The sequence below is a fragment of the Pseudophryne corroboree genome, chromosome 6 (genome assembly GCF_028390025.1).
Source record: "Pseudophryne corroboree isolate aPseCor3 chromosome 6, aPseCor3.hap2, whole genome shotgun sequence".
Taxonomy (NCBI): domain Eukaryota; kingdom Metazoa; phylum Chordata; class Amphibia; order Anura; family Myobatrachidae; genus Pseudophryne; species Pseudophryne corroboree.
In genome coordinates, this window is record NC_086449.1 from 748,021,553 (window position 1) to 748,039,430 (window position 17,878).

Sequence of the window (17,878 nt, forward strand, 5' to 3'; positions counted from 1 at the left end):
CAGTGTCACAGTACTTGTGTTTAGGAGACACTGGGGTACAGCATAACACTTTTTTTTAACTTTGCTTTACTTTTTTTAAGTGTTTATAACTTTTTGAACATTTTTCTTACTTTTTTACTTTTTTATAAATTAAATATTGTTTTACTTTTTGAAATTTTTTATATTTTTTAACACTGGAGCAGATGGACACTGGACAGGTGCTTCGGTAGAACTGGAGTGGAAGGACACCAGACAGGTGCGTAGACAAAAATGGAGCGGATGGACACCGGACAGTTGCGTCAGCATCACTGGAGCATGTGGACACCAGACAGGTGTGTCGGTAGCACTGGAGCGGACGGACACCGGACACGTGCATTGGCAATACTGGAGCGGATGGACACCGGCAAGGGCGTAGCTACCATAGGTGCAGGCAGTGCAGCTGCTATGGGGCCCAGAGCTGAGAGGGGCCCATCTTCCCTGTCACCGTTACATGTGTTACTGTCTGTACATTTTTCATTAGTAGATACATAAGGGCCCTTACAAACTTTTGCCTTTGGGCCTACAATACATCTAGGTATGCCCCTGGTCCTGACCATTGTGATGTGATATAAAATGAATTGAAGGGGATTATGTTACATAATATGAACTGTGGGCACAATATCAAGTGGAGGCACTGTAATGTGTCATAATATGAACTGGGGCACTGTATGTCATAATAAGAATTGGGGTTACTGTGTTACATAATGTGTACTGTCAGCCCTACATTGTGACATAATGTGAACTAGGGCATTACAGGTTGAGTATCCCTTATCCAAAATGCTTGGGACCAGAGGTTTTTTGGATATGGGATTTTTCCGTATTTTGGAATAATTGCATACCATAATGAGATATCATGGTGATGGGACCTAAATCTAAGCACAGAATGCATTTATGTTACATATACACCTTACACACAGCCTGAAGGTAATTTTAGCCAATATTTTTTATAACTTTGTGCATTAAACAAAGTGTGTCTACATTCACACAATTCATTTATGTTTCATATACACCTTATACACACAGCCTAAAGGTCATTTAATACAATACTTTTAATATCTTTGTGTATTAAACAAAGTTTGTGTACATTGAACCATCAAAAAACAAAGGTTTCACTATCTCACTCTCACTCAAAAAAGTCAGTATTTCGGAATATTTGGATATGGGATACTCAACCTGTACTATGGTTCATAAAATAAAACAATGCTCTACTATGGGGCATAACGTTAACTAAGGTACTATGGCTCAAAAACTCAACTACGGTTGGTACTTTACTTCCTACCTCGCTCTATGTCTGTCTGTTTTTACCCAGTTTTGTTCTAATAATGTTGTTCTAATTGTAAAGCGCAACGGAATATGCTGCACTATATAAGAAACTGTTAATAAAGACATAGATAATAAATTATGGGGCATACAATTTACACCTGTTGCGGATAGGTGTATCTCTAGAAGCATTCAGACAGGGGCCATTTTAAAATATTGCTATGGGGCCCACAAAGTTCTGGCTACGTCCTTGGACACCGGACAGGAGCGTTGGCAGCACTGGAGCGGAAGGACACTGGACAGGTGTGTTGGCAGCACAGGAATGGATATACACAGCATTGAGCACAGGAGCAGCCACTGGAATGCATGGAAGGAGCAAAGCACAGTCCCTGGACAGACACAGCTCAGCCACACAGCAGAGTACAGCATATCCGGAGTGAAGAAAATGGTGGCTATCACTGCAGGAAGGGACTTATACATACCTCGCAACTGTCCTGATTTTCGCGGGACAGTCCCTTTTTTTAGGACTGTCCTCTGTCCCACCCGCGAGCCGCAGTGTCCAGCGGTGAGGTGGGCAGTTGGGAAGCTCCTATCAATGCAGAGAGAGCGACTGGGGCATGCCACCTCACTGATGGAACACGGGGCGTGGCGCTTGAAAGCGGCATTGTTGTGAGGCCACGCCGATTTCACATAGGACACGCCCATTTTTGGACGCGAGAGTTCCACTGTACAGATTTAAAATGTTGTGAGGTATGTTTATATGAACCCCCCAACACCACACTGCACTGCACTGGACTCTGCACTGCAGTCAGTGACATGGAACATGCAGGCAGTGTGGTGGCCACCCAGTCCCTCTATTCAAGTCCTCACCTCCTACCCTGATTCCCGACTCCCAGCCTGTTACAGAGAGCCTGCACCTTCTGTCCCCGCCGGTGCCTGAAGCTCAAGTTCCACTTGCTACGCCCCTGAATAATCAGTGCCGTAACTAGGCATTTTAGCGCTGTGTGCAAGAAACGATAGTGGCGCCCCCCCCCCCCCCCCCCCCAATGTAAGATAGGGGCAGTGCGTGCCGTAGGCGTGCAAAAAATTTATAGGGGCGTGGCTTAATGGGGAAGGGGCGTGGCCACAAAATAATAGCAATTCATACTACGGTGCACAGTAGTCTACATTATTCAAATTACGCTGCACAGTAGCGCCCCTTTTATACATTACAATAGACAGCGTCCCCCTTTTTACACATTACAGCAGCCAGTCCCCCTTTTTACACATTGCGGCAGCTAGTCCCCCTTTTTACACATTGCGGCAGCCAGGCCCCCTTTTTACACATTGCGGCATCCAGGCCCCCTTTTTACACATTACGGCAGCCAGTCCCCCTTTTTACACATTGCGGCATCCAGGCCCCCTTTTTACACATTGCGGCATCCAGGCCCCCTTTTTACACATTACGGCAGCCAGTCCCCATTTTTACACATTGCGGCAGCCAGTCCCCCTCTTTACACATTGCGGCATCCAGTCCCCCTTTTTACACATTGCGGCAGCCAGTCCCCATTTTTACACATTGCGGCATCCAGGACCCCTTTTTACACATTGCGGCAGACGGGACCCCATTTTACACATTGCGGCAGCCGGGACCCCATTTTACACATTGCGGCAGCCGGGACCCCTTTTTACACATTGCGGCAGCCGGGACCCCATTTTACACATTGCGGCAGACAAGACCCCATTTTACACATTGCGGCAGCCGGGACCCCATTTTACACATTGCGGCAGACGAGACCCCATTTTACACATTGCGGCAGACGAGACCCCATTTTACACATTGCGGCAGACGGTGTCCGAGAGAGAGAGAGGGAGGGAGGGGGGGGGGATATACTTACCTTCTCCCCGCTGACAGGCTCCTCGTGCAGCTTCCTCTCGGTGCAGGCTGTGTGAGGTGAGAAGGAGGAGGAGGGAGGGGGAGCAGGGAGCCGCAGCAGCGCTATTTGATTGGTAGTAAGCGCCGCTGCAGCATCCCCCTCTCCTCCTGTATTGGTTGCCTGGCGCTGCTGTGGATGCTGGGGAACCGCATCCTTAGCAGCGCCGGGCAGCCAATACAGGAGGAGAGGGGGATGCTGCAGCGGCGCTTACTACCAATCAAATAGCGCTGCTGCGGCTCACTGCTCCCCCTCCTTCCTCCTCCTTCTCTCCGCTGCCCGGCGCTGGTCCTCTTCTCCCTACACAGCGGGGCGCACGGCGCAGACTTCGGCGGCATGTAATGAGTCAATTTGACTCATTACATGCCGCTGGACGTTGCGCCCTCAGGGCAACTGCGCTGTGTGCCAAGCCCCCTTGGCACACACGTAGTTACGGCCCTGTGAATAATAGACCACTGAAATACAGAAGAGCAGAATAATGGAACATGTAATAGAACCCCTGTGTGTGAGTGAAATTGTACCTGCTTTCTTCAGGCGACGCTTGCGTCTTTGAGACCTCTCCCGACTTCTTCCTCAGGAGCCTGTGGCAGAAGAATAATCATCCCAAGGAGGACCCCACGGATAAAGGAAATGCAAATGGTGGTGACAACACGTTTATTAAATCAGGGGAGAGAAATGTCACCGTTTAATACACTCAAATGACGACTAAGTCTACCTCAGAGGCACGGGGTGGAATATCGCCTATCATCTGTATCATAAGCATAAGTGTCATCACATATCATTTGCATAATAAGCATAAACGTTATCACATATCATTTGCATAATGAGCATAAACGTTATCACAACTTAAACATAAGTGTTTCCTTTGAACACAGAAACAAAAAGAAAGTAACCCAAATGTCTTTTAACCCGGAGGGTTCAAGAATGTTCAAACAGTAAACTAACACGCCACTAGATGGCGATAGGCACTCAAATTAAAGAAAGTCTTTAACATGATTCACAGTCCGGAGAAGTCTATAAGTATCGGTTTAGGCGGACTACAAAAGTCACGTGATATAAATAACCCAGCTGCAGAGGGACCAACGTGGTGAGAGTGTACCGGCCTCAATATGAATTTATTGTAGGATTCCTCTTCGGGAGTGAGGCATGAGCTCTCAAGTGCCTTAATAATAGTCAGGACACTAACGTTGGCTTTTATCCCTGCGGATAACACAAACAGGCCCTTCGGCATGTATTACTTTGGGGTAGCACTGTAGATTTATCTTGACCTGGTCCCTATATCCCTGATGTGGGGCAGGCCAGAAGTCTTTAGCCTGATCAGGGCTGAGAGGCAGGGAAGTGAAGGCTTAATCTGGCCTGGTGTCAGTGGCGTGGGATATTTCACTAGGCTTACCCCAAGTCTTGGGTAGGCTGGCGGCAGCGCACGGCTCCGGTCCTGTAGTGCTGAGGTGACCGGCTGCGCAGGGCTCCCCTTCTCTGCAGGCTGTTCGTGGCTCCCCCCAGCGGTTGGCGGGCAGTTTGCGGCTTGCGGGTCCTGGCTCTCCCTCTCTGCAGTCGGATTGGGCGAGTTGCGGCTGGTGGCTTCCTTCCAGGGTCACACCTCCTCCACCCACGCTGCGGCTCTCTCCCCCTCTGTGCTGCGCCCGGCGGCGGTGATCGGCGTCTCTCTCTCTCTGGCGGCACTTGGCTACTCACAGCGCGGCCGCGGCTCTCCTCTGTGTGACGGGCAGGTGGGTGATAGCAATCGGGTCCTGGCTCTCCCTTCACCAGCCGCGCTCAGCCACACTGCTTCACTCTTCTCCTCCTCACAGTGAGTCTCCTCCTCTCCCCTCTTGGCGCGCAGCTCCTCCACCAATCATGGTGGTTCCTGAGCTTCCCACGCAGATCCCACAGCAAGCGTTGCTAGGCAATGTGGGCGGAAGAAGAATTAACCCCTACCGGGTCACTTGAGCAGTCTTGCAGGTAGCGTTGGCTGCCATTTGAGGCTGCAATGATATGCAGCAGGGATGCCCCAAACGTGGGTATCGCACACATATAAAATAAAATAAAATAAGCGACATATTCATTATTTGAATGAAACAAACAATAAGATTACATTTTGCCCACTGAATAGGAAAAACATGTTTTGACAATTCTGGCCCTTTACATGCTGTAAGGATAGTCAGGTAGCATAAGAAATTATTTTCAATAACAAAAAAAAGAGATTATCTTTACACATTTGCTCTTTTTTAATAAACATATGTATTGCTAACTGTCATATGAATTATTGTGCTGCTGAAGATTATAAAATGACAGAGCTCTACACATAACAAATATCTACTATATACAAGCGAAAATCCGTCCTTCTGTCTTTCTATCCACAGGATCGTGAAATTTTACATACAAGCGTAGTAAAGCACTGCGGAGGCAACTAAAACAATTAGAAATCCCTAGTACCCCTAGGGTGGTGGTGGTGGTGGGGGGGGGGGGGGGGACACAGCAGCACAGAGTATATCAGGAGACAGCATAACTACGGAATTGCTGGAGCAATGTACTCCAAAATTGGTACACATATGCCTTACAATCTGGGAACAAACACTGTGGGGGTCAGACACCCCTAGCACCCCTAGGGGTGAGGCAGCAGCACTGAGTATTTCAGCAGACAGCATAACTCTGGAATGCCTGCAGCAATTTACAACAAACTTGGTACACATATGACTTACACTCTGGAAACAAACACTGTGGGGGTCAGACACCCCTAGGGGTGGGACAGCAGCACAGAATATGTCAGCAGACAGCAAAACTGTGAAAGGCCTGGAGCAATTTACAACAAACTTTGTACACATCTGACTTACAATCTGGCAACAAACTCTGTGGGGGTTAGACACCCCTAGCGGTGGGACAGCAGCACGGAGTATTTCAGGAGACAGCATAACTCCCGAATGCCTGGACCAATTTACAACACACTTGGTACACATATGACTTACAAGTAGTAAATCTGAGTAAAACTGAACCTGCTCATCTCTACTTACAAGCTGGGAACAAACACTGTGGGGGTAAGACACCCCTAGCACCCCTAGGGGTGAGGCAGCAGCACAGAGTTTTTCGGCAGACAGCATAACTCTGGAATGCCTGGAGCAATTTACACCAACTTTCTACACATATGACTTACACTCTGGGAACAAACACTGTGGGGGTAACACACCACTAGCACCCCTAGGGGTGGACCACCAGCACAGGCTATTTCAGGACATGCAACCTTACAATCTATAGGGAAATAGGCATTGATACACAAGGATAGATGCTACCTATTGCATAATGGTCCAACAGATTGCTAGGTTTTTTAATGGGTAGTATGATATGATCACCCTGCAATGTTAGCCAAGTGTCAGGAGGGTGTGAGAGTAAAGAGACAAAATATGTGATGTTATGTGTACTGTACAGAGAGAATGTAATTAGATAGGGGAGCACTGAAGGTTATGTGAGTGGGTCTGGAATTTGATAGGCTTGTCTGAAGAGGTGAGTTTTCAGGGAACTTTTAAAGGTTTGGAGGTTAAAGGCGAGTCTTATTGTGCGTGGGAGGGCATTCCACAGAGTGGGTGAAGCCTGGATGAAGACCTGTAATTTTGAGTGTGAACAAATAATGTGTGTGGATGAGAGACGCAGATCTTGTGCAGAGCGGAGAGGTCGGGTAGGGAGATATTTTGAGATGAGTGAAGCGATGTATATTGGTGCAGTTTGGTTAATAGCCTTGTATGTCAGTAAAAGTATTTTATATTTAATACGGTAGAATATCGGTAACCAATGGAGGGACTGACAGAGCGGATCTGCAGATGATGAACGTCTAGCAAGGAAGATAAGCCTCGCCGCTGCATTCAAAATGGATTGTAGTGGTGAGAGCCTATGTTTGGGAAGACCGGTCAGGAGGATTAGAGTTTTTGCTGTGTCTTGTGTAAGATATGGTTGTATTTTGGATATGTTTCTTAGATGTAAGTAACATGATCTTGAGATAGATTGAATGTGGGGAACAAAGGACAGTTCAGAGTCAAGAATGACACTTAGGCAGCGATCTTGTGGAGTAGGGATGATTGCCGAGTTCTCAACAGTGATAGAGATATCAGGTTGGAAATTACTATTGGCCGGTGGAAATATAATTAATTATGTTTTGGAAATATTAAGTTTGAGGTGGCGAGATGTCATCCAAGATGAAATAGCAGAAAGGCATTCAGTGAGACGGCCCAATACAGATGGTGACAAATCAGGGGAGGATAGGTAGATTTGAGTATCATCTACATACAGATGGTACTGAAATCCGAAAGAGTTGATTAGTTTGCCAAGAGATGTGGTATAGATAGAGAAACGCAGAGGACCTAAGACTGAGCCTTGCGGGACTCCAGCACAGAGTATATCAGTAGCATGGATCCCCAGCACAGAGTATATCATATATATAAGAAACGAGATACATATATATAAGAAACTGTAAAAAAATTGATAATTTCACAGGGGCACTCACATGATGTGAGGAGGGGAATGGAGGCAGCAGGAAGCCACAGACTGAGAGTTGTATAGTGGGAAGAGCAGGGTCCCTTGGGGGAACAAAAAGGGATCCGGCCACTACATAAAGTGTGTCAGGGAAGCAAGATATGCCTATATACTAGATCTCCAACCAATGTAAATTAACGAACAACTATCATTCTCATTTACCATCCTCATCCCATAGCGAAGCATGGGTATTCAGCTATCTACAATGTTAGTTATACTGTGTGTTTAATATTTAAATTTATTTTTGAAAACAGACATTCTTAAAATCCCAGGCAATGCCGGGTACTCCAGCTAGTACAGTATAAATCCTTCCAATTAGCTGTGTGAGTCCAGCGAGCTGTGTTTGAGATCACAATTTCAGCAGTCACGGCAGAAAAATAAGCAATTGCGTAGATGTTACAGGAAAGGCAGCACACATGGCATAATGGTTAGCATTACTGCCTCACGTCACTGAGGTCATGGATTCAACTACCAGTCATGGCCCATCTAGTGGGGTTTGTATGTTCTCCCCGTGTTTCCATTTCCTCCCACATTCCAAACACATACTGGTAGGTTAAATGGTTTCTAAACCCTAGTTTGTGTGATAGAGGAGTGCGCTACATCGCAATCTCCTGTTACTGCATTGAAATAGGCCTGACACCTTTGCTAAGATGGCTGCCGGGACATTTTCTACCCATGCGCTAACCGGCGCCCCTGCACCAGCTTACCGAGAGTGTGTGATGCGGACCTGCTGCACATGTTCCTCTGGGGTGTGAGTACTGCTGTCACCTTCACTGTTACCACTAGAGATGTGCGCCAGACCATTTATGATGGTTTTGGATATGGATTTGCCTCTGATTCATCGTCCGGCTTCGGATTTGGATTTTCCAAACTGCCGTGACTGGCTTTGGATTTGAATTTCTTTCAAAAATTAACCAAATAAGCTAAAATCACATAACTTGCTCCTAGAATATTATTACCTCAATAACATTCATTTCCAATCTTTTCCAGTCAAATTTGACCACCTCACAGCTCACAATATTGTTATCATCACTATTGGCCAAAGGCTGCAGTTAACGAGGCCGAGCCTGGTACAGGTAATGTAATTACCCCTGATGGCCTGGACACCGAAATGTCCATTATGGGAGGAATCTCCCATCTCCTTCTATCCTCCTCAGGAAAGGGATATGTCTTGAGTACTTTATTGGGGATGTGAAAAACCTCTTCTGGGTTTAACCAGGATCTTTCAATAGGGTATTCAACTCTTCCCAAACCGGGAATGTCACTAATGATTTTGCAGATAGCATACAAGAATTTTCCTCTATTTGTATAGGTATTTCTAACAGATCCCTAATGGCATTGATAAATTGCTGAATTTTATATTCCAATCTATCATAGTGCCCCCCTCTAACTTCTGTGTTGATCTCTGTGTCGGCATCGATGTCCTAGTTGGCCTGCAAGACCTGAGGGGGTCCTAGATGAAATGGACTGATCCATATCTAGAGCATTCTTCATAGCTTTTTTACAGCAACTTAATAGAGTATGCCCTAATGAACTCTGAGGAATCTTATTTCCTAGGCTATCCAGCCATTCTGTCTCCATCCTAATGGGATGAAACCACTCAAGGCAATCCTGAGTACCTGGTACAGACTCTTCTGAGGAAGACACCTCCACAACCTCCAAAACATTTTGTACTGACATGACACTGACCAGTGATACTGAGCACTGTTCAGGATACTAGAAGTGACACGGAGCAGCAAGATACAGCAATGGGCTACTGTACTGTACTACTATATACTGGTCACCACAATGCAGCACTGACACTGAGCACAGATACTGAGCACTGTTCAGGATACTAGAACTGACACTGGGCAGCGAGAACAGCACTGGACTACTGTACTGTACTACTATGTACTGGTCACCACAATGCAGCACTGACACTGACCAGTGATACTGAGCACTGATGAGGATGCTAGAACTGACACTGGGCAGTGAGAACAGCTCTGGACTACTGTACTGTACTACTATATACTGGTCACCACAATGCAGCACTGACACTGACCAGTGACACTGAGCACTGTTCAGGATACTAGAAGTGACACGGAGCAGCAAGATACAGCAATGGGCTACTGTACTGTACTACTATATTCTGGTCACCACAATGCAGCACTGACACTGACCAGTGACACTGAGCACTGTTCAGGATACTAGAAGTGACACGGAGCAGCAAGATACAGCAATGGGCTACTGTACTGTACTACTATATACTGGTCACCACAATGCAGCACTGACACTGTGCACAGATATTGAGCGAGCACTAATGAGAATACTGGAACTGACACGGAGCAGCAAGATACAGCAATGGGCTACTGTACTGTAGTACTATATATTGGTGGTCACCACAATGCAGCACTGACACTGAGCACAGATATTGAGCTTTTTAGGCAGAGAACGCAGCCACGTCCTCTACGCTCAATCTACAATGTACGAGTGAAAATTGCGGCGACGCGCGGCTCTTTATATGGAATACAAATCTCGCGAGAATCCGACAGCGGGATGATGACGTTTTGCCTCGTTCGGGTTAACCGAGCAAGGCGGGAAGAACCAAGGCTGCCTCGGACCTGTGTAAACCACGTGAAGTTCGGGGGGGTTCGGATCTCAACGAACCAAACCCGCTCATCTCTATAGATTATATGGTGGGTTCTGGACCAATAAAGTGCTAAAGTAAAGGGGAGGGGGGGGAGAGGAAATGTATCAGCAAAAAATGTAAATCCAATTAACAAATAAGATCATTTACATAAAACACAGGGCATTGTTTTGAAATAAAATTCTGACATGTGAAAGACATTCAGTTGTTATCCGCAGACATGAGGAAAAAGCTGGATGAAGTACTTCAGGAAGCAGAGTGCCTCGCTGACAGGCTTTTATAGGGAAATTACTTGCCCGATATCATTAGTAAATGTTTCATTTTATGTATTATGAGTTTTTATTTCACAATAACAAAGTTTGTTAAATTTCCTAAATACAGAATCTGAACAGTATTTCAAGGACAGTGCTCAGTGATTTACATATCTCATTGCAAACTTCCCAACATTCTTGTTCTTCAAACCTGGGGGTAAATTTACTAAGATGGGAGTTCTATTTAAGATGGGATGTTGGCTGCCCATAGCAACCAATCAGATTCTAGATCTCATTATCTAGCACCTTCTAGAACATAGTACCTGGAATCTAATTTGTTGCTATGGGCAACATCACATCTTAAATAGAACTCCCATCTTAGTAAATTTACTGAGCTCCTTCAGCACGCGTGTTCAAAAAGGCAGCAACCCCTCATGGGAAGGTGTGTGGCCTCGCAGCACCCCTCCCCCAGTTTTCGTCACTGTGGGGGCGTGCCCAGCACTTTTCGAGATGCTGAGCTGCCCCCAGGCTCTCCCTACACAGTGAATAACGGCATGCACAAGCTGTACAGCACTCCCCCCCAAACTTCCCCCTACCCCCGCGGGACAATACATTAATTGTTTTTGCATGCTGGGTAAATGCTGCCTGCTTTTCATGTAGTCAACAAATGATGGACAGTTCTATTATTACACTGCAATTCAGATTTCAGTTTTGACACAACCCTCCCAAATATAAATCTGCGCATGTTACATATGTCATGTCTCCTCACAGTGCAACATAGTTTTGCTGGGAAGCAAAATTACTACTAGTTTTTGCTTTGCTTCCAACTCATATTATTAACCCCCATTGCTTGGTTAATTGCATTAATTACTGCATTATGAACCATGTAATGATTGACTTTCATTAAATCAATGCTAAGTCTACTTTCTGTGCAGGTGTATTTGGGCTAGGCATCACCTAATGTTAAATCAGTTTACTTGCCTTCCGGGCACTTGGGAGGGCACATGCATGCACAGTGAGGCATTGTTTGGGCATTTAGTTCTTCACTGCCCGTGTTCAGGTAGACCAGCGTTACAGGGCCAAATAATAGCTGCATATATCTGGTAAACTGATCTGCAGAATAAGGAAAGGAGGCCCATAGCTAAATGAAGCTCAGCTCCCTAATAACACTGACCATCAGACCTAGGGGGTAATTCAGACCTGATCGTAGCAGCAAATTTGTTAGCAGCTGGGCAAAACCATGGGGGTAATTCCAAGTTGATCGCAGCAGGAATTTTGTTAGCAGTTGGGCAAAACCATGTGCACTGCAGGGGAAGCAGATATAACATGTGCAGAGAGAGTTAGATTTGGGTGTGGTGAGTTAAATCTGCAATCTAAATTGCAGTGTAAAACTAAAGCAGCCAGTATTTACCCTGCACAGAAACAAAATAACCCACCCAAATCTAACTCTCTCTGCACATGTTATATCTGCCTCCCCTGCAGTGCACATGGTTTTGCCCAACTGCTAAAAAATGTCCTGCTGCGATCAACTTGAAATTACCCCCCATGTGCACTGCAGGTGTGGCAGATATAACATTTGCAGAGAGAGTTAGATTTGGGTGGGTTTTTTTTTGTTTCTGTGCAGGGTAAATACTGGCTGCTTTATTTGTGCACTGCAATTTAGATTTCAGTTTGAACACACCCCACCCAAATCTAACTCCCTCTGCACATGTTATATCTGCCCCCCCCCTGCAGCGCACATGGGGGTCATTCTGACCCGTTCGCTCGCTGCGTTTTAACGCAGCAGAGTGAACGGGTCCCTGCTGCGCTTGCGCCGGCGCCGTAGTGCGCTGGCGCATTCCAGACGGCCGAAGGCCATAGCAGTGATGCGATTGCCTCTGCCTGATTGACAGGCAGAGGCGATCGCTGGGCGGGAGGGGGCGGAACGGCGGCGTTTGGCTGCTGCTTCGTGGGTTTGGTCCGGCCAATGCATGCATGGCCGGACCGAACGGGGGGCGGGTCGCAGTGATGAGTAGCTCCCGGCCAGCACGCTAAAGCTGCGCTGGCCAGGAGCTACTCTTGAAGTGCAAAGGCATTGATGCTGTGCGATGCCTTTGTACTTCTGCGAGGGGGGCCGGACTGACATGCGGGGCGGGCTAGCCCTGTGCTGGGCGTCCCCCCGCATGTCAGGGAAGAAGATTGGAATGACCCCCATGGTTTTGCCCAACTGCTAACAAATTTACTACAATCAGGTCTGAGTTACCCCTCTAGTCCTTAATGCTTGCCAAGCCAGTTAGGTGTAAAGGAGCACAGGCAGTGGCAAACGCAGGATTTCTAGAGGGGGGGTTTCAAATGCAATCCATAATCTCCCACTCTGCGGAGCAAGTGCAGGAGTCTGGGGGAGCGGTAGAAGAACCTAGTAATGACCCTGAACATTGGTACTTTTTATACATTGGATACTGTATGGCATACAGTATTAATATTTAATGCTATAGATTGTCTATAGTATAGGCTGTATCAAACATATTTAAACAATATAAATAAGATAAGTGGTCAGGAAAAGGTTAAACATACCATACTAAATAAATAAACAAACAAACATAATACAACCAGTAGTAGACAGAAGTGCACTTTCTAAGCACACATTCTCCCACCTCATGGAAAGGCTTCTGTCTCTTCTTTCTGGCAGCTACCTTCATGTTATATATACCATTGCTATTGTTATTATAATTTGAGCCACTTGCCAAGAGGAGGGGGGTTTCCAGGCAACCAGAACCCCCCCCCCCCCCTGCACTTGCCTATGACAGGGGTCACTAGGCTTAGGGGCTACTGCATGCGCACTGGAACTGAGAGCCCAACTCTAGCTCTAGGTCAATAAAAAATAAAAAAAATGTATTAAAAAATGAAAAAAAAAAGTTAAAATAGAATATTGCAGGGAAAAAAAATTCTACACCATACATAAGATTCAAAATCTGGAACTGAAGCAGCGTGACTGTGAACTTGCAAGGCAAATGGAAAATAACAGAAAACATTTAATAACAGATTTTTATTTTGGAGATTGACATGTTGTAGATGCGTTATTTATTATTGTAATTGACATATGTGTTAGTGTATTTGCTGCATAGCTAGTACAATTGAGATATACAATATTCTACAGTTACAGTATATACAATGGTGTTATTTATGGATTGCAGTATCTACTTATCATATACTGTTGCTGCAAGATGGTTGCCTTTATTTGGAGGCACGGAGGCCAGTTATGATGGCACAGGCATGCTGTATTTTTGTAAGTGACTGAAATGTATTAAAATAGCACCAACCTTTAGCCAATCTGTGTCCCATATACTGTATAGTATTAGTAGATAGACAAATCTGTAACCAATCAGTGTGTTAAATGATTACAGGGCTAGGCCAGCTTGTAGCCAATCAGAATATTAGTATGGTTACACACTATGTTTATCACAGCCCAGTCTAGCACCTCCCAATGGGACTGCCTGTAGTATCTCTGACTGGCGGGTAGGACTTCCAATAGGAAGTCACTGCCAGTCACAGTGAAGCCAGTGCAGTCACGGACGGCATCTGGCTTCACGGACACTGAGCTAGGTGGTGGATTTTACCTGAGGGGGGTAGGGGGGGCTGCAGTTCCGCAGCCCATAGGTAAAATCCGCAACTGGATGAGACCATCCTATAGCCAATCAGAGCATAAAAACCATCACAGCAGAAAGCAACAGTTTTAATCTCAATAGTCTCAATGTCTACACATAAACCAAGATAGAGCAACAACAGTAACACCCATAAGTTGTACTGAAACAATAGTTGACATATTTATAAAACATACTTTGATGACTGTTCTGAAAATATACTCCAGTAATACTTCAAATAATATTTTAGTTGTCATTAGGTAAACATTTGGCTAAAAATAGTTTTTTATTGTCTCTGTTAACCAAAGATCTATCCTGAAAGGTTTATAGAGCAAAACCTGCCCTACAGATGTGTCCTCATATGCCTACAACCTTTACGCCATACGGAGCGAGACACTTGTGACAAGTGACAGGCTCTGACACGGATAGTGCAGAGTACTTATTCCCTAAATATTACATCTTAGTCGCATAGTAGCCACATACAAAGACACTCACACTGGGCCTGTTGCAGATGTGGTTGAAGATACTGGGCGGGATGTACTAAATAACATCGCTGCCTATCGCCACCATTCGTCACGATGCTAAGTGCATGTGTACTTACGGGTGTAGTATGGTTTGCCGGTGGTCGGGGTACCGGCAACCAGTATACCGACAGCTGGGCGAGTGCAAATGAGCCCCTTGGGGGCTCGCTGCGCTCGCCACGCTGCGGGCACGGTGGCGTGCATCTATTCTCCCACCAGGGGGGGCGTGGACCCCTAAGAGGGAGAAAAGATGTCGGTATACCGGCGGTCGGGATTCCGGCGCCGGTATGGTGGTCACCGGGAGCCCGGCCACTGGCAACCTGAAGACCACCCGTACTTACATATGCGCTTAGCATTGCGAAGGACAGCTCTTCTGATAAGAGCTGTCCTCCGCGATACCCGGCGTATCCTTGACTTGACAGATGTGCAGAATGACGGCGCCGGACGCGGGGCATGGTGGGAGGGATCTGATCAGATCCCTCAGACAGTGCTGCGGAGAGAAGCCCATAGGCTTCTATGGGGTATCGCCAGCAAAAGCTGGCGAACCCCTCCGCTGCACTGACCTGGCGTCTGGGCGATAGTACAGTCTAAAAACTCCAGTTTACCGCATTTTCCATTTAGTACATCCCGCCAACTATCACTGCGGGTTCTTTGGAAGCAGTAGTGATAGCTCTGCCTTGTAATGCAGCAGGAGGCATCTATTACAAACAGATGCCTCCTGCTGCAGCAGTGATCTATCCTGCATCCTAGCTAACAGCATCAGTTCACTCACTTATCGTCGGGTGGCTTGCAGCGGAGATCCCTGGCCTCTTCCCTTCCTCTAAACCGCGGTGACACTCCTCCATTTTCACAAACGCCCCCTCCCCACCCCGCAGTCAGCAGCAGACTGTCAATTACTAACAGTCTGCTGCTGTCCTGCATTACACTGTGGCACAGGGCACAGCTCCAACAGCATCTGAATTAGGCCCAGTGTACCAGAGATGCTAGGGTGCAATTTTTGTCGCAAAGGATATGATAGTACAAAGTTGCGAGTCAGTATAACGGGAAGTGGCGGGAGGAACAGCTGCAGTCGCTCATATCAGAGCCTTTTACTGAACAGATTTGCGACTTAGTCGCACACAGGTCTACAAGTACCACAAGCCCCAGTGTCCCTTCTAGTCATTTTAGCAGTGCAAATTAGGATGCTTGTAAGGACCTTGGCACACAAAGAGGGGCTATTTGGCACACCTACAGCAAAGGTGAATGAGGACACAGCTGTATACGGATAAACAAATCATCCTAGTCGGTTTCAAAAACAACTTGGGCATTTTTATCTATCAACAGCAGGTATTGTCAAAAAATAATGCATCAAAATGATGAAATACTATACAGGGAAATGGCTTTTGAAAACAACACACTGTAGCACAACCAAGTTAGACATGTGTCGGGGGCTGTCCATTCTCTCCAGCATGACGGAAACTCCCATGGTACGTCGTAGCACGGAAAGTATAGGAGTTGCCCCGGAGAGATCCGTCTGGTTGACTGTTTTGCAGCTTGTTTTTGCAGCCAAAAAACAAGAGAAACCCATTCCTATAGTTCTTATTCATCCATCCATAGAGGAGAGGATTGACAAATGTGGAGCACATGGCGATGACATGAAAGATGGTATAGAGAAGCTTGTACTCTTGGAATAGGAGGACCCAATCCAGGTCGATGGCCAATTGAAAGACATGGAAGGGAAGCCAGCAAACGGCAAACACGACGACCATCACCACCAGCATCTTGGTGGTATTTTTTCGTCGTTGTTGAGTTTCACATCTGGGTGTTGGACTTATGTGATTCTTAAGCTTCAGCCATATCCTGATATATGCGTAACAGATAACCACAAGAGGCAGAATGTACTGCAGAAGCAGCATTGACACACTGTAGATGGCTGCGTCTCTGTTGTTTGAGGGCCACTTTTCAGCACAGACGGCTATCCTGAGATTGAAGGTTGGTAAGTCCTCATACCTATACTCTCTAAAAACAGCCAGCGGGATGGCAAATATGGAAGCTGCCAGCCATGTGACTGTGATAGTTAAGATACTGAACTTTTTAGATATTCGACTGCTTAGGTGAAATACAATGCACCAGTATCTGTCCAGAGCAATGACGATTAAGGTGAGGGTGGAGACGTTGACACTCATAGCTTGTGCGTAAGGAAACAAATGGCAAAGTACTAAGCCAAATTTCCACTCATCTAGCAATGTGTAGACCAGGGTGAATGGCAGGCACAGGCTGTCCACCATAAGATCTGCCACAGCTAGGTTGGCTATGAAAAAGTTTGTTACTGTCTTCATGTTCTTGTATTTCAAGATTATGTAGATGACCAAGGAGTTGCCAACAAGTCCCAAGAGGATGATTAAAGAGTATGCTGCAATGAGGATCACCTGAACCCCAAGGATATTGGTGCTGTCCATCATGAAACTGGCACCATGGATAAAGTGGATGGGGGTAACTGTGCTCTTCAGTAGCCATCCCCTCACGCCAAGTTCTTCAGTCATGTTGATTTGCTTTAATGTCCCCATGTGTGCTGAGAAGGTTCCCTGTTTTAGCCTAAAACAGAAAAACAAGAGTGATGTTCATCAAATTAATCTTGAAAAGATTAATGGCAAAGTAATTTAGCAATATAAGAGTGACCATAAACTGCTAACCCCAGCCACAAACCAATAGGGCAGGCATTCCCAACCACGGTCCTCAAGGCACACCAACAGTGCAGGTTTTAGTGATATCCAGGCTTCAGCACAGATGGTTAAATCAAAATAACTAAGCTACTAATTAAGTCACCTGTGTTCAAGCCTGATATCACTTAAACCTGCACTGTTGGTGTGCCTTGAGGACCGTGGTTGGGAATGCCTGCAATAGGGTCTACCCTCCCTCCCCCTTACCAAATACACAAGTACCTGCTCTATAAATCATAGGGAAGCTCTTTAGTCAAATCTATCTGGTAGGAAATCTCTCTTCCCTGTAATAACATTACAACATACCTTTATTATCCCACCACCACAACAAACACAGACGTTCATTCAACATTTCTCAATGCATATTTAAATTAGGGATATATTTCCCTGTCATCCCTTAAAATTTACATTAGTACTCCCCTACAGTACCCTCTCCAATGTAATTAAGG

General features: G+C 46.1%; 1 protein-coding gene across 1 annotated transcript in view; it reads right to left on the reverse strand.

Moving 5' to 3' along the window:
• Nucleotides 1-13,632: 13,632 nt before the first annotated feature.
• Nucleotides 13,633-17,878, reverse strand: part of LOC134935656 (neuropeptide Y receptor type 2-like) — a 134,712-nt gene continuing 130,466 nt past the window's right edge. Inside the window, exon 2 of the mRNA XM_063930575.1 lies at nucleotides 13,633-17,304. Coding sequence (XP_063786645.1) covers nucleotides 16,143-17,276 — 1,134 coding nt within the window. The 5' untranslated portion in view covers nucleotides 17,277-17,304 and the 3' untranslated portion in view covers nucleotides 13,633-16,142. The remainder of the gene's footprint in view (nucleotides 17,305-17,878) is intronic.